A 22,636-nucleotide genomic window follows, 5' to 3' on the forward strand; every position below is an offset into this window, starting at 1 on the left:
TCCAATGCGGGATGAGCAGACCGGCCGTGCAGCGTCCAATCCGCGCGCTGCCCATCTCGGCGCACCCAACCAATCAACCCCGCAGTGCAATGGACCAGGGCTCCATAAATTGCAGGCGAGGCGGGCGAGAAGGGAGTCGGGCTCGGCTGCATCATGCTGTACTGCACTGGGACACTCGCAAGTTTGCTTCTGCTTTTAACTGAGGTGAACCGGTTCAACATCAGGCTGCAATATCTTATCCTAAAGTCCTTGCGTATTCGGTCGTTTTTATTCTTAAAAGGTTGCGGACCTGGAAATGTGAACCAAACAAGACTGAGCAGAGTGGGTCTGAAAGCAGTTGAGAGAAAGCTGGCAGAGATGTTATCGGGCAGTGTCGCTCACTGATGGGAAGTAGAAGGTGAAAGGGCTTGATGAGGCAAATAGATTTCTGGACGGTTTTGCTCCAACCTTTTTGGAGCCCGGTGCGTCTCTTTATTCGGAATCTCAGTGGTTTGTTTGGCTTTCCATTTTGCAGTGGGCCAGTGGCCAGCGTTGCTCTCCCCATTGCGAGTGCTCGGACGAGCCCCCGAGATGCGCGCCCGGAGGACGGCTGGTGTTGGATCCGTGCGGCTGCTGTCGGGTTTGTGCCAAGCCAGCGGGTGAGGCGTGCTCCGCGAGTGACGTCTGTGACTCGCACCGGGGGCTGCGGTGCGATTACAGCGCGGGGGCCCGCCACGGCCTCGGCGTTTGCATCGGTGAGTTTGCAGCTTGCAGTGACCCGGGCCTTTCCGCAACCCTGCACAATTCGGAAGAATGAGGATCAAATTCGGAGAGTTCCATTTGGGGGGTGGGGTGGGGTGGGGGGCGTTGCTTACAGGGAGAGATGAACGTTGCAGATTCTAAAACGTGTATAAAGTAACACTATTTGTAGCACTGTGTACTCAACTGATGCTGTGAAATCAACATCGTGCTTGGGTCGATTTAACTCCAGGAAAGGTACCCAGTGCTCCAGGGTTCATCTCCTTGGTGAAATCCAATTTGTAGTTTGTTCAACTTGAATAACTTTTCCAAGATTTTTTTTTCAAATGTGATGTGTGAACTGGACATTATTCCACTAATAAGACCGTTTTTGAAATATTCTCCTAATCTATGGAAGATGGATTATTCTTGCTCAAATGCAAGATTTTGTGACTGAAAGCACATGAAAAGAATCTAAACCATGCCTTTATCTTTGAACCCTAGCACATGAAGGTAATACCTGCATGTATGATGGTGTTGTCTATCAGGATGGAGAGACATTTCAGCCAAGTTGTAAATATCACTGTTCCTGTAAAGATGGTCTAATTGGCTGTGTACCCCGCTGTAATTTGGATATCCTCCTGCCTGGCCCTGACTGTCCATTTCCCAAGCAAGTACAAATGCCGGGAGAATGCTGTGAACAATGGGTATGTGACCACAAGCAGGAAGACTCTCTTGGAGGAACTGCATTCACAGGTAGGATTTGAATGTTCAACCTGTGGCTGCACTAATCATTGTGGCTCTGATGACTTAATCTACTGTCCAGCACAATAAGTGGGTCAGAAACAACAACCAGAGCTGTACATTATGCATCATTGCCCTGTCAGCCTTTGACACCTAAGGGCAGAGACCTTTAAAAACAAAAGGACTCGATTTCAATAATTGAGAATCTACCTGCATTCCCAGTTCACTCAACTGGTGTATGTTGGAAATATATATTCTTGTGTATAATGTGATGTATTGTCTTTAGGTACAACTAAGGCATTATGCAAATATAGGTTACATTAAGGGCATAATTAATTATTCATTTAGTGCACAAAAAATGCATCCTTAAAATAGATGCAAGCTCTGGAGAATGGATCTATATGCATAGAAGTGGAGGAGAGGGGGGACTGTTTTGATTTTGTTTGGTGTGTTTGTGAGGAAAAAGTTGAACATATTGTATATTTAAAATGTAACTATGTATATTTTTTGAAATAAAATTCAAAAAATGCATCATGAGTATATCAACAAGGGTAAGATTATGCAAGATTATTTTTCTAAACCTCTTCTTGCTTTGCCCTTCAATTGTAATCCTCTTCAGCACCATATTAATTGAACAATTGTTTCTGGCCTTTTGCCCATTCACAAATAAAATTGAACTACTATTGGCAGCTGTGCTTTCTATTGTCCGTGCCTTAAATCTTTCCATTTCTGCCAATATTTAATCTTCTAAGATATTCTTTAATATCTGCATACTTAACAAGTATTTGCATCACATTACCTTTTGGGGATCAGTATGAATATCCTAACATTATTTAAAATCCAAATTTGAAAATAATGCCTCAGGTGATTTGAAAAGGCAGTTTCATGGAACTTGATATAATTTACCAGGCTTGGTTGAGAACTGGATAAAGGGACAAAATCAAATCGATATACAATCTCATATTAGTTTTTTTTAAACTTTATTTAATATTTTCATGAGAAAAACTTTTACAAAGTCCATAATATAAAAATGAAAACTAAAACTAACCCACCCCCCTCCACCCACTTTCAGCAAACTCCACAAGGGAAGCATTAAAAAATCATCATAAAGAAACATATACAACAATTTAAGATATTACTAAACCCATACATTTCAACTAAGACGACCACATCTTAATAAAAAAAAATCATAATTATCATGCAAGTTGTATGTTATTTTCTCCATATAAATACAGGACCTCAACTCGTTATGCCAACGAGTTACATTTACCTCAACCTCGTCTTTCCATGAAATCGCAACATATTTACGTGCTACAGCCAATGCTAAATGAAGAAATGCTCTCTGAAACTTATCTAACCCCAAATCAGTAAATGGGGCAAAACAACCCAACAATTTTTTTTGGATCTAACAAAAATTGGATCTTAAACAATTTTTGAAGAAATTCCCTAATTTTATGCCAAAATGATTGAACCTTATCACAAAACCAAACTGAATGTAAAAAAATGTTCCTACACATAGTCCACATCTAAAACATAACTCTCAATTACTAAATCCATATTTTATCAATTTCTCAGGGGTTAGATACAACTGATGCAAAAAATTATAATTTACCATACTACATCTTACATTAAGCAATTTAGTCACACCATCAAAGCACATCATCTCCCAATTGGCTTGATTAATATCACAAATTAAATCATTTTCCCATTTAATCCTAGATTTATCAAATTTATTTTGTCCATAGTGCCTTGCAACAATGCATACACCTCAGAAATAAAACCCTTATTTAATGAATGAAAAATCATAAACTCAAATTTTGTTAACTTAGGAGTTTTCATTTCTCTTCCAAAATTATCTTTCACTAATGCTCCTCTTCAAAACAATCCTGCAATGACTTTATTCTGTTAATCTTCCATTCCCTTAAAAATCTATTCAATGAAAAAGGAATCAATTTATTATGATTATTGGAGCTTGAACTGATATTTTACCTTTCATACCTATCAATAAATTCCTTTTAGTCCAAATCTCTAATAAATGTTTAAAAATCGGTACATTATATCTCTGTAATAAAACAGAATTCCACTTAAATATAAATTAATGTTAATAAGGTTCAAAAATACCAGCCAATTCTACCCTAGCCCAACTAGGGGGACATGAAACATCCAGCATATGATTGATAAATCTTAATTGAGCTGCTTCATAATAATTTTGAAAATGAGGTAGTTGTAAACCTCCCAATGTGTATTTCCAAGTCAATTTATGTATCGCTACTCTAGCTAGTTTTCCCTTCCATAAAAATTCTTGTAACTACTTTATTTAAATCCTTTTAATAAAGGTTTTTTTTAAACAAAAGGATTTCGGAAATAAACAAGGAATCAACTGAAAAAGATACTGAATTTTTGGAAAAATATTCATCTTAATACAATTTACTCCACCTATTAATGACAAAGGTAGATCCTTCCACTTAATCAAATCAGCCTTGATCTTTCTCATTAATGGTACATAATTTAAATTATACAACCATTGAATATTTACATCAATCATTATACCTAAATATGTTCTTTGGTGCAAACTCCTTTTTTTATTTGCTAATCATATCTCAGTGTGATCATCCATGTTAAATAACTTTCCTCACCAAGTAACATCAACCATAAAGCTCCCTAGCCTAATTCCTGAATGAATGTCTAAATTTTACCCTACAAACATTAGATGTACATACATGATAATAAAATTGGGAGAAGAGCAGCTGTATAAATTTTTGACGCCATTTAGAACACAAATTTCTCAATGATGGTAGACTAACGTAGATCTTCATAAACCAGGTACTTAATAAACTTACTCAAACAATGTGCTTCGGAGATGAAATTGCATTTATTATTATCATGCTTCTGTACATGGCTTTGTAATATTCTTCCTTTCAGCTTACAGACAGGAGGTTATCTATGATTTGGATTTGCATAATGCTGGTCTGAATTGTATACAGCAGACAACACAGTGGAGTGGCTGCTCCAAAACCTGTGGCATGGGCATTTCCACTCGCATTACTAATAAAAACCACCATTGTGATATGGTGGAGGAGATGCGACTTTGTGAGGTTCGGCCTTGTGGAGATTATAAAGTTACTGGCAAAGTGAGTATAAATGCTTCTTCCCACGGGCAGTGAGACACCTGAATGACTGTTGAACTGCTAAAACAACTCTCTGTGACTCTGCTGTTTATTAATAATATTTATTTTAATGTGTGTATGTCTGTACTGTGCATATGTATCTTTTGTCTGTACAGGTGTTTGCCCTGTTCTGCACTGTGAGCTGGAGAATGCTGTTTCGTCAGGTTGTCCTGATACAACCAGATGATAAATTCTGCTGAATTGCTCTCCACTTTAATTCTGTTTGTCAATGCAATGTTTGCACTGAAACAGAAACTTGGAATTACCTAATGGATCTGATATGGGGAAAAACACTGCAAAATGCAAAGTGCAACTGTACAAAAATGAATACTGAGCCAAAGGCATAGTTTAAAAACCTTAATGTAGTAAATTCAAGGAACTAAGGTGCTGAGGTTTTGGACTATACTCCACATTTAGAATCCAGAGAAGATATGGTGAGGAAAAGGTTATGCAGAATGTTCAAGAGCTAGATGTGGATCGGACAGCATTCTGAAGATTATAGAAGTGAGCAAGTTACTAACATGGAGAGTTTAACATTGAGATAAACACTTTAAATTTGAGAATCAAAAATCTATAGATATTGTAAATGTGAAACAAACAAAACAGCGCTGGAAACCAGACAATGTAAATTGCAAGAATTGAGGTGATGGATGAGTGAGAATCTGTATAGGATAGAATATAGCAGTAAAATTCAAGAGGCGGCCAGCGAATGAGGGTTGGGGGGCTGATCAGGAGAGTATTAAAACAATTGAAAGTAGTTGATCATGGGTGATGTTATAAAATGGAAAATATTTCTGTAGCTTTCATTCTGTCATAATTGCCACCAGATAATTGCCACTGTTGCTTCTATAAATGAGAAGTAGAAAAGGTGTTGTAGAGGTGGAAAGTCTTAATTAACATAGAAGAAAAATGCTGGAAGGTATTGAGTGCCATGGTTGAGCAAAGTCTTTGACTAGACTTCAAACTCTAGTTCTAGGGCAGTCAGAGGTTCCCATCTGCTTCAAAAGGGCATCAATCATCCTGGTGCTGAAGGGGAGGTCACATGATGTCGTAGAGAACGCAGTGTTCCCTTACGACTCCCGGGGACTTTAATTTTTAAAAGTGTTAATTAAGTAAAGTTTTTATTATCAAAATTATTTTAAAGTTTTTTAAAGTACTGACCACTTTAAATAAAATGCCACCGATAAAAGAAAAAAAAACTCCAAAAATTACTCCGAAAGAAAAACCCAAACCAAGGAAAGAAAGAATCTGGGCCTACCTCTTCAGTGAAGCCTGCCATTGGAGTTTGTCCTGAACCCGCTGGAGATGGCCCTGAAGAGAGACCATCACATGGAGCCAACCCTACGGCTCTCCACCAAGATGGTGCTGTCCTGAAATCTTCACCCCACTTAAAGGGCCAATTCAGCACTCCAGGTCTACAGGAAGAAGCTGGTATGGAAGATGATTCTAGTGATTCTACAAGTGAAGAGGAAGCTACAAGCACAGAAGAAGAAGAATTCAACGGCAAGGTGATTTTTTTTTTTAAGAAAAAAATGGATAAAATTGAGGCTAAAATTGATAAACGTGAATGCAATGGAGAATTGCAGAATAATTTTAACTGGAGAAATACAAGAAGTTAAAATTGATCTAACCAAGTCAATAAATAATGTTTCAGAAAGGGTTGATAAATTAGAGGAAATAATTCAAGATTACCATGAAGTTCAACTTATTGTGGAAATAACAAATGTCCAAGAGGACTCTGTTACTGCTTTGGTTTCTATGAATGAAAAATTGTTAAAGAAGGTCAATAGCTTGGAAAATTATAGTAGAAGGAATAATCTTAAAATTGTTGGAATGTCTGAAGATAAAGAAGGCCAAGATATAATTTGTTTTTTTTTCAAGATTGGATACCACAAATATTTGGATGAGAAAACTTCAAAGCAAAAATTTTGATTGAGAGAGCCCATAGAGCTCTCCAACCAAAGCCAGGACTGAATCAAAGATCTCTGTCTATATTGATCAGATTTTTAAATTATCAACGTAGAAAGAAGATGCTTGGTTTGGCAATGAGAAGAGCTGAAGAACATGGACCTTTGAATTACGAGTGTTACAAGATCTTTTTTTATCTAGATCTGAGTCGAGCTCTTTTGAAGAGGAGAAAAGAAGGCTTTATATGATAAAGGGTTATATATTTGTGTTGTGATACCCAGCTACTTTGAAAGTTTTTGTTGAAGACCTGCCCAAGGCTCAACTACCACAAGAGGACTTGTTGAAATGATTTATCAAAATGGGGAATATGTTCTCCTTTCTTTATAATTATTTTTCTTTTTTTCCCTGGGAGTCGAGGGTTGTGTTTGTTAGTTTCTGCTGACTACATGTGTTTTCGTAGTTTTAACCACAGCCCATAAAATGAAGGGTGGTAATGCTGGTCTTTCTGGCATTTTCAGGAGGGAGGGTTTTTTTTTGTTTCTTAGTTCAATACTTTTATAATGTTTTTATTTTCAACAAGTTCAGTATTTTTGGGTTGCAGATAAGGACAACCCAGACCAATTTAATTTATGGGAATTCTTCCTGGACAGGAATATATGGTAATAATTTGGAAAATAATGAGTAAAACCGTTAAGATATTGAGTTTTAATATTAATGGACACATAAAAAGAAAAGCTTTCATTGTATATCAAGAAATTGGGAGTAGATATTGCTTTTTTTTTACAAGAAAATCATATAACTGAAAGTGAACATTTAAAATTGAAAAGAGATTGGGTAGGTCAGGTAACTTTCTCTACATTTAATTCTAAAGCTAGGGGAATGGGAATTTTATTTATATTAAAAAAAATTACCAGTTCAAATTTAAGATGTAATTACAGATCCGACGGGAACGTATTTTTATAGTAAATTGTTAAATATTTTCTGAAGCAAGGACAAATGAATATTTGTGCATGGAATTTAGACAATCAGAAATTTATACAGGATACTTTTTAAACTTAGTGAATGTACACAAAAATGTTTTGATGGGTGGTGATTTAAATTTTTTGTTTAGAACCTATATTGGATAAATCTTCAAGAAATATAATGAAAACAAAGGCAGTTAAAACATTGTTATCTTTAATGAAAGATTTTTAATTTAATCGATTATATGGAGAAGAATGCATCCTATGGATAGGGATTACTCTTTTTATTCTAGCAGGTTTGATACATATTCTAGAATTGTTTCTTGCTTTCCACTCAAAATCAATCAAGAGCGATTGTTGTGGATTATAAGCCTAGATTACTATTTGACCATTCTCCTCTTCTAATTGAGTTGGAATTTGCAGAAAAACATCATTTATAGATGGAGATTGAATTTTTTATTATTGAAAAGACTGGATTTTTGTTTATTTCTAAGACAGCATATTCAGTTGTTTTGTGAAATTAACTTGCATTCAGTGGAAAATATGTTTGTTATTTGAGATACATTGAAAGCTTATTTACTAGGTCAAATTATAAGTTATTCTTCAAAACTTAAAAAAGAATATATGAAAGATGTAGATAAATTGGAAAAGGAGATAACTTTATTGGAAAAAGAAATTCAAAAATCATCCTCTGAAGTAAATAAAAAAAATTACAATATACAATGTTAACGTATAGAGCAGAGAAAATTATATTACAATCTAAGCAGAAATATTATGAGCTAGGGGACAGATCACAAAGTTTTGGCTTGGCAATTAAAAGCAGAACAATCTTCTAGAACAATTAATGCTATATAACATGATAATTGATGAAGTGACGTGTAAGGCACAAAAAATTAATAATGTATATAAGGAATTTTACGACAATACAAGATGAAGAGGCTATAGATATTTATTTGTCACATTGACATTACCATCCCTGACTCAAAGTTTAGATCGATTAGAGAGTCCTTCCACTGAGCAGGAGATTTATGATGTGCTTACTAGTTTACATAATAATAAATCTCCAGGTGAAGATGGGTTTCCAGTTGAATTTTATAGAGTTTAAAGATTTATTGATTCCATTATTTATGAAAGTAATAGAACAACAATGTCTTCCAGAAACTTTCTCTATGGCAATAATTACGGTTATTCCTAAAAAAGAGACCCATTAAAACCTACTTCTTATAGACCTACATCTTTGTTAAATGTAGATTACAAAATTGTAGCAAAAGTATTGGCGAATAGGATTAATGAATATCTTCCTGATTTAATAAATATGGATCAGATGGGTTTTGTTAAAAATAGATAAACTTTGGAGAATATAGGAAGGTTATTAAGTATAATTCATTTAGCTCAAAAAAGATTCAAGTCTTACTGTAGTTTTGGATGTGGAAAAACCCTTTGATAGGTTAGAGTGGGATTTTTTAAAATTTAAGGTGCTCAGTAAATTTGGTTTTGGTATTAATTTTATAAATTGGGTTAAGGCCTTGTATAGAAGTCCCAAAGCTAAAGTGAATTCTAATGGACAGATATCTCAATCTTTTAAATTAAGTAGATCTAGTAGGCAAGGGTGTCTTTTATCACCAGCTTTGTTTGCCTTTGCTATAGAACCACTTGCACAAAAAATTAGAAAAGATCAACAATTAAACGGATGTGAGATAAATGAGATACAACATAAAATTAGTTTATTTGCTGATGATGTATTAGTTTATTTAACTCCACCACAAAGAACATTACCAAGACTTTATAGTCATTTGTTACATTATAGGAAAATTTCAGGATATAACATAAATTGGGTTATAAGAGAAGAAATGAAACTCCTAAAAGGAGATTATTCACAATGTAGACAGGTGGTTTATTTTAAATGGACAGATAAGATTAAATATTTAGGTATATGTATTGATACTGATTTGAAAAAAAGTATATAAATTAAATTATATTCCAATACTATATTCCAATAGAGGAAGATTTAAAGAAATGGGTAAGTTTACCAATTATGTTAATTGGGAGAGTTAATTGTATTAAGATGAACATTTTTCCACGACTTCAATATTTATTTCAAACTTTACTTGTATCTTTACCTCAATTTTTTTCAAGATTTAAATAAGGAAGTTAGGAAATTTATTTTTAAAGGGAAGATGGTAAGAAAGTCATTAGAAAAATTAACCATGGAAATATGACGATTACAACTTCCCAATTGTAAGAATTATTACAGAGCAGCACAATCAAGGTTTTTAGTGTTTATGTTCATTAAATTTAGACCATCATGGGTGAATGTTGAATTAAATAAGATTGGAGAAGTTAAACCAAATGAGTTTATTTATAAATGGGATTTTAAATCTAATGTATTAGACAAGGAAGCTCCAATACTAAAACTTTTGTTGAATATCTGGAATAAAGTTAAATTAGAAACTGATGGATATATTCTTTCATTAAATACACCACCAATTGGAGAAGTCACTTGATGGAGTAGTGGCCGGTTGGGTTGAACTAGCTCTCTCCAGGAAAAAAAGAAAAAAAAAATTTGGAAAAAAGAATTCAACAAATATAAAACTCAAGAAATAGAAGATAAAGTTACAGAGAAAAACCAGAAGATGGCACCCAAAAAAGAGAAAGTAAGAATGGAAAAAAAGAAGGAAAATCACCGGAGAAGAAAGAAGGCCTTACCTGCATGCAGGAGCAGAGAGCTACCGATCTCAAGAGGTTGGTGAGTGCCATGCAAAGTCGCGACCTCCCGACTGGTGGACTTCAAAAATGGCTCTTGGAGCCAAAAAAAGTGCGCAAAGGATAGAGTGAACACCAGTGGGGGGGGTGTCTCAGCCAAGGAGCGGGCAGCTACAACAGGACCAGCTGAGGGACACCCAGCAACGGGGCATTCAGCTAGAGGAACAAAATAATGACGAGGAAAGGACTGAGGAGCTGGAAGAGGGAGAACGGCAGCAGGGTGACTGATGACATGATGATGTAGGAGGCCCGACAGACAGACAGACAGACAGACTGCAACTGAAGGCCCAGCAGCAACAGGCCCAGCAAGAGGAGACCCGACAAAGACATAGATGTAATTCATCAGAAAGAGCAGATGAGACAGAGATGCAAAGAAGAGAAGAAGACACAAACACAGGTATGGATACATAAGAAAAGGAAGAAGACCAAGATCTTCACAGGGAAAAAGAAGGTAAAACGGATGGACAAAATATAGATAAAGCCTTTTTTGAAGAACAAATGATATCATTAAAAGAATGATTATCATTAGAACTTGGTGCAATTAAAAGAAAAATGACAGAAATAGGTCATGACAGAAATAGGGAAAAGAGTAGAAAATGTGGAGGAACAGGAAACTGCTGTAGAACTGGAAGTAAATGATTTAAGATGAAAATTGGATGAAAGTGACAAAAAAATTAAAGAGACACAAGAGTTGTTATCTCAGAAAATTGACATGTTGGGAAACTACAGTATGTGAAACAACATAAAAAGAGTGGGCCTGAGGAGGATGAAGAAGGCTCAAACATGAAGGAATTTATAAAAGGATGGATCCCGACAGTTTTGGGAATGACAGAATTGCTTGAAGAAATGGAAATAGAAAGCGCACACAGAGCACTAGTACCGAAATCGCCATCATATCAAAAACCAAGATCCATCTTAGTAAAATTTTTAAGATGTATGACAAGAGAAAATATACTGGAGTGGACAAGGAATAAAGTTGGAAAAGATAATAAGCTATTGGAATATAAGGGACAAAAAATATTTTTTTTACCCGGACATAAGTTTTGAACTCTTAAAGAAGAAGAAGGAATTTAATACGGTGAAAACTATTTTATGGAAAAAAGGTTATAAATTCATATTAAGATATTCAGCCATACTTATTTAAGTATTTATACCTGGAGAACAAAACAGGCTGTTCTCAGATCTGGAGAAAGCACAAGAATTTGCAGAACATTTGCAGGATAGAAGAGATGAAGAGATGTAACAAGAAAGAAGACCAGCAATAAAGTATATATATGTATTTTTTTTTAAATGTTTTCAGGGGGGAGAGAATAACTGTCACTGTAAAATCATTTGACGCTTGCGAGCAAGATCGGAAACCAAATGGAAAGGGGAGTTGTGGTTGCCTGGCAAGGGATAAGGGGAAACTCTGAGGGGGTGTTCATTTGGGGTTGAGGTGTTATTGGGGTGTGGAGATTGTTGGAGTATTTTGTTTTAAATGTCTTGTCATACATTGAATTTAAAAAGGGAAACTTAAAAGACAAAAGTGGGGGAAAAAGGGATGGAGCTGGTGAGGAGGTGGAAAAGAGGTGTAAACAAGATGGCCATGTTGAACTATATGACTATAAACATTAATGGTATATATAACCAAATTAAATGGAAGATGCTACTAAATTTACTGAAAAAAGAAAAAAATAGATATAGCATTTGTGCGGGAAACATATCTAACCGAAGTGGAACATAACAAATTGAAGAGAGACTGGGTAGGACACGTAGCAGCAGCATCATATAATGCAAAAGCTAGCGGTGTAGCCACATTAGTTAACAAAAATGTACCAATCGAGATAGAGGAGGAAATAACAGATCCAGCAGGGAGGTATGTGATGATAGTGTCAGATCAACTCAGAATTTTGGAATTTGCTCAATATATATGCACCTAATCATGAGGATCAAAAGTTTAAGCAATATATTTTTTGAAGATTGCAGATACACAAGGAAATATATTGATAGGAGGGGATTTTAACCTTGGATCCAATGTTGGATAAAACTGGACAAAAGATGAGCAAAAAGAATAAAGTAGCCAAATTTATGGTTAAATCAATGCAGGAAATGAAACTTACTGATATATGGAGGAGACAGCACCTAAAAGTGAAGAAATATTCATATTACTTGAGTAGACATAAAACATACTCAAGGATTAATGTTTTTGTTGTTGGCTCATATTCAAGGAAGAGTCAGGAAAACTGAGTATAAAGCTAGACTACTTTCAGATCATTCGCCCCTGCTATTAGCAATAGAACTGGAGGATATCCCACCAAGAACATATAGATGGAGGTTAAACCCCATGCTACTTAAAAGGCAGGGATTTAGAGAGTTTATTGAACGCCAAATTAAAACATAGTTTGAAATAAACACAGAATCGGTTAAAGATAAATTTATACTATGGGACGCAATGAAAGCTTTCATTAGAGGGCAGATAATAAGTTATGTAAGATGAAAAAGGATTACAATCGGGAAATAGGGCAGCTGGAATGGGAGATAGCAAGGAACTAGTGAAAAGGGAAGATATAAAAAAAGAGAATTGGCAGACAAAAAAATAAGACATGAAACATTACAAATGTACATGGTGGTGAAGAACATATTGAAAACAAAGCAAAAGTATTATGAATTGGGAGAAAAAACATAAAATATTGGCCTGGCAACTTAAAACAGAACAAGCTAAAAGAATTGTTTTGACATCAAGGAAAAAGGACAAACAAATTGCATATAACCCAACAGAGATTAATGAAAACTTTAAGGAATTTTATGAACAATTATACCAAACTGAGAATGAGGGGAAAGATGATAAAATAGTTTTTAGCTAAAATTAAATTGCTGAAATTGCAAAAAGAGAATCAAAACAAACTAATAAAACCATTTGAAATAGAGGAAGTACAGGATATATTTAAAAGGCTGCCAAACAATAAAACACCAGGAGAAGATAGATTCCCAATAGAATTCGAAAAAACATTTAAAGAGTTATTAATTCCTCCTCTCCTGGAAGTAATGAACCAGATAGAAGAAACACAAAACTTGCCAGATTCATGTAAGACAGCAATAATTACAGTAATACCAAAGGATCCATTAACACCAGCAATATCCCTACTTAACTCAGATTTTAAAAGAATAGCAAAATTATTAGCAAACAGATTGGCCAACTGTGTACCAAAAATAGTTAAACAAGATCAAACTGGGTTTGTCAAGAAAAGACAAACAGCGGACAATGTTTGTAAACTTGTTGATTTAATTCATGCAGCTCAAGGAAGTAAAAGACCAATGGTGGCAGTTGCCTTAGATGCAGAAAAAGCTTTTCACAGGGTAGAGTGGAACTACTTAATTAAAGTGTTACAGAAGTTCAATCTGCCAGAAAAATATATTAACTGGATTAAAGCATTATATAATGGACTGTTGGCAAAGGTAGTAGTAAATCAATATGTATCGAACCAATTCAAATTAAGTAGATCAACTAGGCAGGGATGTCAATTATCCCCCTCATTGTTTGCTTTAGCCATAGAAACATTGGCAGAGCCGATAAGAAAATAAAATAAAAGGGATAAAAATAAAGGTGAAGGAGTATAAAATCAGTTTATTTGCAGATGATAACAGAACCAGAGCTATCAATAAAAGAACTACATAAGAAATTGAAGGAATATGGAGAAATATTGGGGTATAAGGTCAACGCAAATAAGTGAAGTGATGCCAATGAGTAATGCAGATTATACAGAACTTAAAAAAGAATCACCATTTAAATGGCAAACACAAGAAATCTGATACCTAGGTATCAGGTTAGACAATAACTTAAGCCACTTGTACAAACTAAATTATCAGCCAGTAATGAAGAAATTACAGGAAGATTTAGAACATTGGAAAGAATTACCACTAATGTTGATAGGGAGGGTGAACTGCATTAAAATGAATGTGTTCCCAGGGATACAATACTTATTTCAAACCTTACCAATTCCCTTAACAGAGAAGTTATTTTTTGAACTAAAGAGAATAATAAGGAAATTCTTGTGGAAAGGGGGGAAACCGAGGGTAGCGCTAGATAAATTAACAGAAGAGGTATAACCAAGGTGGTTTGCAAGTACCAAACTTCAGAAATTATTACAGAGCTACATAATTGAGGTATCTATCAGATTTTTACCAGACAAGAGAAAAACCAGACTGGACTAAGATAGAACTAGATAAAATAGGAGAGAAGGTACCAGGACATGTACTTTATAAATGGGTGAAAAGCTGGTGCAATGTAACAGCTCACCAGTATTGCATCATTTACTTAATATATGGAAGAAGACACACATAGAAAGGAAAAAAATGAATTACCAAATACCAAAAACGTTATTGACGCAAAATCCACTAATCCCTTTTACAATAGATATCCTTTTCTTTAGAGAATGGGAGAGAAAAGGAATCAAGAGAATAGAAAATTGTTTTTTGGGAAATAATTTATTAGCATTTGAACAGTTGAAGGACAAATATGGAATAACTCATGGTACAACGTTTGCATACCATCAACTGAAAGCTTATTTAAAGGATAAATTGGGAAACCGATTGAGATTACCAGAAGGAAGCAGCTTTGAATATGTGATTAAAGATACAATGATAATTAAAAGGTTTATAACAAATATGTACATTAAGCTGCAAGGTAAGGAAAATGATGAAATAAGCTATAACCCAAACAAAATTGGGAAAAGAACTTAAACATAAAGATAAAGAATGAAACATGGGAAAAGTTATGTTCTGGAACTATGAAGAATGCAATAAACGCAAGGTTACGCATTATACAGTATAATTGGTTACACAGGTTATATATATCAGTCCTCAAAAATGAAAAGAATGGGATCCAACAATATCGGACAGGTGTTTTCGCTGTAAAAATGAAATAAGGAACAATACATGTAATTTGGGCATGTACAAAAGTGAATACATTTTGGGAAGAACTAAATCAGATATTAAATCTTTTTCTTTGGCTTGGCTTCGCGGACGAAGATTTATGAAGGGTATGTCCACGTCTGCCACATACCAAACAATCCAGAAATCCTTCTTTTAAGTAACATCAGTAAAGAATTAGGCCACAAATTGGATAAAGCGCAAAAAAAGATTCATTAGGATAGCCATGGCAGTAGCAAAAAAAATTTGTAATGTCAACTTGGAAAATGGAAGAGAGCCTGAGAATACAGCAATGGTACATGGAAATGAATAAATGTATTCCATTGGGAAAAGTAACATATAATTAAAAAAATAAAGTTACATTGTTTGAACAAATTTGGGAATCATACATGGAACATAACAGAGATAGCTTGCCTCAGACCTTCATCTCCTAAAATGATAAGAAAACAAAAACGATTAGATTTAGTGTGTAAAAGTAGATGACACATTTTTCTTGTTTGTTTTTTCCCTTGTGTGAAGATGTTTTATGGTTTTATTGTATTGTTTATGATTAATATTTATTGGTTTTGGAGGGAGAGAAGGGGGGAAAATGATCACTGTGTATATTTAATGAGAAATGTTTGTACATATTTTGATTGATATGGTTCCTAGTGTGAAAAATTAAAAATACACCACCAATTAATCCCTTATTGATTTTTTTCAAACATAATCCTTTTAAATTTATGATATCACAAGGGATTGTCTAATTTGGGGGATTGTTATGATAATAGAATGATGTATTTTTATCAATTAATGATTAAGTATGGTAATGATACATTATTTTGTTATTTTCAACTGAGGGCTTATTTGAGAGAGAAACTAGGACTGGAAGTGATTTTAAAAGATCTTTCAAATTTGGAACTAATTCTGGTTGATGGAATGATTAAAAATATATTTCAATTGCATATATATTACAAGGACAGACTGGTAAAATTTGTGTAAAGAAGTTTTGACAAAAATACTATTAATGTACAATATAGATTACTTCATTATAATTTTTACATCAATTGTATATTACTCCTCAAACTGAATAGATGGAGATTGGATTTATCGGATTATTGTTTTAGATGTCAAACAGAAATTGGAACTTTTCACTCTACATGGTCTTACTCAAAGGTTAGCCTTTTTGGGTTTCTATTAGTAAATTTTTACAACAGATAACAGAAGTAAATTTGCCTTTAAATCCTGAATTATTTTTGTTAGGACATTTTGCAAGTCTCATTCCTAAATTATTGTCAGATTCCCAATTAAAATTTAAGTTGGATTTAGTAATAGCAAGGAAATCTGAAGTTTCATTAACATTAGATAGATGGAATGCTGAGATTCAAAGGTGTATTCCATTAAAAAAGATTATGTATAATTTAACGGATAAATATTCTTTATTTTTGCAAATTTGTGGTCCATATCTAAAATAATGAAATTAAAATTGATTTATTTTTTTAATCACTGAAGTTTTCCTTAAAAGTATAACTTTATGATGTTTTTGATGTCTTTGAGTGTCAACTGACGCAATCCAAATTAATTACTTTTAATTGTTTTATCATGAAATATCTTGTATTTTAGTTTTGGGATTTGATTAGTTTAGGAGGAGGGTGGGCCAATAGGGGTTTTTTAGATTTTAGTTTTTATATTTAGAGTTCCAGCATATATTTGTTAACATTTAATTATGTACTTATGGTATAATCTTAATTTTTGACATTATATATGTTGAATAAATAAAATATTCCCAAAAAATTCATTGTGGTACCCAAGAAGACTATCACCCAATAGCATTAACTTCTACTGTGATGAAATACTTTGAGAGGCTGGTCATGGCCAGAATTAACACGTACCTAAGCAAAGATCTGGACCCAATGCAATTCACCTGTCGTCACAAACGCTCCACAGCAGATGCAATATCACTGGTTCTCCACTCAGCTCTGGATCACCTCGAAAACAGCAATTCCTACATATTAACTCATCTTCACAGACTACAGCTTGGCCTTCAACACCATTATCCCTCAGTGCTGGTCAAGAAGCTACCAACTCTAGGCCTCTGTACCCCACTCTGCAACTGGATCCTTGACTTTCTTATCAGAAGACCACAGTCAGTATGAATTGAAAACAATGTCTCTTAATTGATTATCAACACAGATGCACCCCCCAAGGATGTGTGCTTAGCCCACTGCTCTACTCACGATATATACCCATAACTGTGTGGCCAGGAACAGTTCCAATGCCATCTACAGTTGTCGGTAGAATCACAAACGGCAATGAAGAAGTGTACAGGAGGGAGATCGATCAGCTCATTGAATGGTGTAACAACAACAACCTTCCGCTCAATGTCAGCAAAACCAAGAAGATGATTGTGAACTTCAGGAAGAAGTCAGGAGAACATAATCCAGTCCTCATCAAGGGCTTCGTAGTGGAGAGGGTCAAGAACTACAAATTCCTGGGTGTCAACATCTCTGAGGTTCTGTCCTGGAGCCTCCACGTTGATGCAACTACAAAGAAGGCTCACCAGCAGCTATACTTTGTGAGGTTTCTGAGGCATTTCAGTATTGTAAGGTAAAACATCATGAGATGGGAATGTGTAAGGAGTTACCCTGTACAGGGCTGTAACAAGATGTGAATGCATCCTTGTACTTACAAGATAAGAAAGACATTGATGGATTGAGAGGCAGGAAGCTAGCAGGGAAAGGATAGCAACAGTTTTAGTCATTGGACAAGTAATGATATGATGATGTTCTAAGCATGTATCCAAGGGTATAAAAAATCACCATTTTGCTGATAACGGCAGAATGCATTCTCCGACTAACATGGTTAGTCGCAAGTGTTACAATCCGGTAATAAAGAACAAAGAACCCTGATTTCGACTCAGCCTGGTGTTTGTCTCACTCATTCATGAACAAAGCAGACCTAACAGTATGTCACTGAAGACTCTTGTAAACTTCTACAGGTGTACTGTGGAGAGCATTCTGGCTGTTTGCATTCCTGCCTGGTATGGAGGTGCTAACTCTTAGGACAAGAATAAACTTCAGAGAGTTGTTAAGTCAGCCTGCAATATTACAGACACCAGACTTCACTCCATCGAGGACATCTACATGAGGCAGTATCTTAAAAAAGCAGTCTCTATCTTCAAAGACCTCCACCACCCAGGCCATGGCCTCTTCACTCTGCTTCCATCGGGGAAAAGGTACAGGAGCCTAAATATGAGCACTTAGCGGCACAAGGACAGCTTCTTCCCCACTGCCATCAGATTCCTGAATAATCAATGAACCAAAGACACTGCCTTACTTTTCATGCACTAATTATTATTATTATTGTATTTTATAGTAATGTTGTAAGATGGTTATAATATGAATGTTTGCTCTATGACGCTGCCACAAAATACCGAATTTCATGACTTGTTCATGACAATAAATTCTGATTCTGAACCTGAGGAATGGAAGGGAATTGAACATATATTTCATTTTGTATCCTTTGGTGAGGTACACTAGGATCTTCACAGATGTCTTACCAATGGATGATTTTGAGTTTAAATCTGATCATTTTGTAACTATTTCAGGAGTTCATTATCATAAAATGTACATCCCAATCGTGTTATATGGCGAGCTCTCCACTGGCCACCGTGACAGAGGTGCACCAAAGAAAAGGTACAAGGACTGCCTAAAGAAATCTCTTGGTGCCTGCCACATTGACCACCGCCAGTGGGCTGATAACGCCTCAAACCGTGCATCTTGGCACCTCACAGTTTGGCGGGCAGCAACCTCCTTTGAAGAAGACCGCAGAGCCCACCTCACTGACAAAAGGCAAAGGAGGAAAAACCCAACACCCAACCCCAACCAACCAATTTTCCCCTGCAGCCGCTGCAACCGTGTCTGCCTGTCCCGCATCGGACTTGTCAGCCACAAACGAGCCTGCAGCTGACGTGGACTTTTACACCCTCCATAAATCTTCGTCCGCGAAGCCAAGCCAAAGACATCCCAAGTACCAATTTGGAAATTTATCTACTTGTACCCAGGTGCTTTTTGTTACTTTACATCTACCTTGATGCTTTTCAACAATTGCATTATAACCACAGCCACTTCATTCCAACAGCAATGATGTCATTATTAGTGATGGAAAATGGATCTCTTCTTTGCAATCTTAAAACAAGCCTCATACCCCATCACTTCTGCATGAAGGAAATTCAGCTTCAGTAAGCATATAAATGAGTTGATCACAATATACAAGGCTGACATGATAAGAGAACCAATTATTAATGGTTGCAGTTCCAACATTAGCCTCCCACATTTGCAACTGTATATTAACTAGTTTTGTTTTCCTTTTTCTTAGAAAGGAAAGAAGTGCATCCGAACATCAAAAGCAACTAAACCAATCCGCTTTACATATAATGACTGCTTCAGTATGCAGTCATATAAACCTAAATATTGTGGAGTCTGTAGTGATGGAAGATGCTGCATGCCTCACAGCACCAAAACATCTCAGCTGGACTTCAGATGTACAGGAGGAATAATTATCAAAAGGCAGCTTATGATCATTAACACCTGTGTCTGTCATCATAACTGTTCCCAAGATAACACTGTTCTCCAAATGCAGCAAATATCCAGTCCTTGAATATTTGCCTCACAGTTTTAAAGCTGGTTAGTGTAGCATTGTTGATTTTTGTATTTCTAGGTAAATTTTAAACACAAATAATTAGATTTTGTTTGTAAAAAAAAAAAAATTGCATATTTGTATTGAACTTGTATTCTCTCCTTATGTCTAGAGTGTAAATAGTAAACTGGTCTATTATCAGGATCATTATGTCTGCACAGTTGCTGTTTCATGCAATTAAATATATTTTTATATCAACATGACTACATTTCCCTTGCTAGTAGACAACTGAAATTTTGGTGTGCAGTTTTAAGTTGAGATGAAACAACCATGTTTTATTCTCCCTCTCTCCTTTGCCTGGTGAGACAAGCCTCTCTCTGATCTTCCAGGCATTGTCTGCTCTCCTCTCGGAGAGAAAGAAACTGACAGCCTTAATCAATGTGGAAGAGATGAAAAGAAAAATCAGTGACTAGTCAGAAAATCCTATTACCATATCCGTGGATGGAGTGGAATTTCTGCCATAGTGTGAAAATTATGATCTAGATATGTAAAATGAAGTGAAATCCTTATTTGTTGTTTAATTGGGAATTAGAATGTTAGTAACAGCATTAATTAATAATATTGTGAGCACAGTTACTTTACATTTGCAGCACATAGTTTGATAGGTGCAGTGATATTGAAAGGCTTGTAATGATGACCAAGTAACTGCATTTACAAAAATGGGTGTGCAAAATCAAAACTTCTGCTCCAATCATTGGGGGAAAGAAGTGAGAACGTAGACAAGTTTGATTCTGTTTCCTTGCCAGTAAATTCCAAGACTCTTGCGCAAAAATATTTCCAATCTCATTCTGCGTTTCTTGCTCTATGCTGCTGGGGTACCCAAGGAGTTGATATGCTCTATCAGTAACTCCAAAGTCGTAGAGTGAGGAATGTTAGGCTTAATTATACTTTAGATTCAGCTGGCCTGATTCCAAGTGCTTGACTGGGGAGAGGGAGGCTGACCTTTATTCCAGGGTCATAAGGGGAGGAGTTACCAGGGAGCGACTAGTGGGACATGGACCAGCTATCCATTGGCAGTTACATATTTGTATCACTGCAAGGAGTCTTGCCACGTAATTCAATCTTGCTGAAGTTCCTTAGAACTTCAAATTAAACCAAAAATGGAATCCGCAAGCCTATTGATTTCAATGAGGACTTTGGGGTTGTGATTCAAGATTATTGCCCATGTATAAAACAGAAACTGTGATGGTGAATGAAATTTCCTTTAGTCTTCTGTAAAGTAGACAAAGTTTTGTTATCAACAGAAATTTCCCAGCGCCATTTACAGCCAGAGAAAGAGACACAAAAGAGAGTTCCCCCAGGTTCACTGAATGACCATGGCTTCACTTCCAGCAGGTTCTGCAAACACTAAGCCTTCAACCCAAACCATGAGCAACCCAACCTCCAGATATCCACCTCTGATGTGATCAGGAAACCTCCAGCACCCTATCCTATCCTGTACCCCTTCAGTCAGTCTCGAGCATAAGACTTTAAAAAGCAGTAGGGGAGGTAGGTGCTCTTTTTGTTCCCATCAGGGACTGTGAGAGTGGGCTGTTAGAGGAGGGTAGAGGCTTTAAAAAGGTGCTTGTTTAAATTTCTCCATTGGCTAATTAGTTGTCGCCAATTGTGACTTTCCCCACATTTTTCAGTTCATTTTATTTGTGTGGACTGTCCCTTTAAGAGAACAGAGCTAACAGTCTGCAGGATTAAGTGACTGAAACTAGCAGCAAGGTTTGAAGACATTGCGTTCCTAAACAGATACATAAAACCCAGGTGCAGTGACCATGTGACCAACAGATTAAGACTGAATACACAGGAGTGACTAGAGGCCATTTTAAAAGAAGCAGCACAAGAGAAACATCTTTTTGACCTCCTTTGTGAGACTGAGAAACCCACTTGGCCTTATTGTGTGGTCATAGACAACATTGTCAGTGTACCTCCTTTTGCTTACAGAGGAATGAGAGACCATTTCTTCTGACCCACGAAAGGTGTTTTAAAGTTTGCAGAAGAAAAACTGCACTCCTATTGACGCACGAAAAGGCTCCTCATTGCAGAGGAAGGCACATGTCTAAAAAGGACATTTCTCTGAAGCACTTCAACCAGGGTGTTGCGAGTAATCAACAATCTGTCACCCCGGCCCCTTTCACCCACTTCAGGAACTGCTAACTTCATTTTAAGGCCTGCGTGTCTCACCATTCATCTAAGTTGTGCCTCTGCCATCTAAAGCCTGCAGGTCGCCTCAATTTCAAGCCCGTGTGTCATCATTGAATATCTGAACTTTAAACTTGGAACTGCCTTTCAAGAATTGAGCCTAGAGCTGTAGTGTCTTGGGGTATTCCACACACACCAATATATTCACACCAAATAATTGTATATAAATTTAGTTAAGTTTATATAAGTTCATTAGAGTAGGTTTTACATAATTGTTGATTAATAATTAAAGATATTATTTTAAATATGACACCATGTGTGCTCATTTTTAATCGCTACTGTCGTGTACTTTACAGTGGAAGCTCAAGCGGAGTGGCCAGTGTGAGTGGCTCAGTGTAGGAATGTGAGGATTATCATGAGGATTCAGCAAAGAGGCACAGGTGACAAGCAGGTAAGACTTTTGCAGTGGTTATGTAAAAGTCACCAAATTAGTGGTAATTAAATAAGGTAGACATGTAGGATCAGGTGATGTGTTGTAGTGGCATCAATGTGGGAGTTGGTGGACTTTATTGTGATTCCTGGTGACTACATCTGCAGCAAGTATTGATTGCTGGAAGAATTCAAGCTCCAAAATTGATGACCTGGAATCTGAGCTACAAA

At 35.9% G+C, this 22,636-nt stretch overlaps 1 protein-coding gene across 2 annotated transcripts; it reads left to right on the forward strand.

Annotated features, from left to right (window-relative positions):
- Positions 1-126: 126 nt before the first annotated feature.
- LOC138752647 (CCN family member 3-like) lies at positions 127-22,408 on the forward strand. 2 transcript variants are annotated; one of them, XM_069915396.1, is made up of 6 exons: positions 127-204; positions 515-734; positions 1,222-1,473; positions 4,384-4,592; positions 19,526-19,833; positions 22,333-22,408. In XM_069915396.1, exons 1-5 carry the CDS (start codon positions 154-156, stop codon positions 19,805-19,807), a joined length of 1,014 nt encoding a protein of 337 aa, XP_069771497.1. In that variant the 5' UTR covers positions 127-153; the 3' UTR covers positions 19,808-19,833; positions 22,333-22,408. The 2 variants fall into 2 exon arrangements, with proteins under 2 accessions (XP_069771497.1, XP_069771495.1); XM_069915394.1 differs by lacking the exon at positions 22,333-22,408 and having other exon boundaries at positions 19,526-20,038.
- The last annotated feature ends 228 nt before the right edge of the window (positions 22,409-22,636 follow it).

This window comes from Narcine bancroftii, chromosome 2 (genome assembly GCF_036971445.1).
Source record: "Narcine bancroftii isolate sNarBan1 chromosome 2, sNarBan1.hap1, whole genome shotgun sequence".
NCBI classification, from domain to species: Eukaryota; Metazoa; Chordata; class Chondrichthyes; order Torpediniformes; family Narcinidae; genus Narcine; species Narcine bancroftii.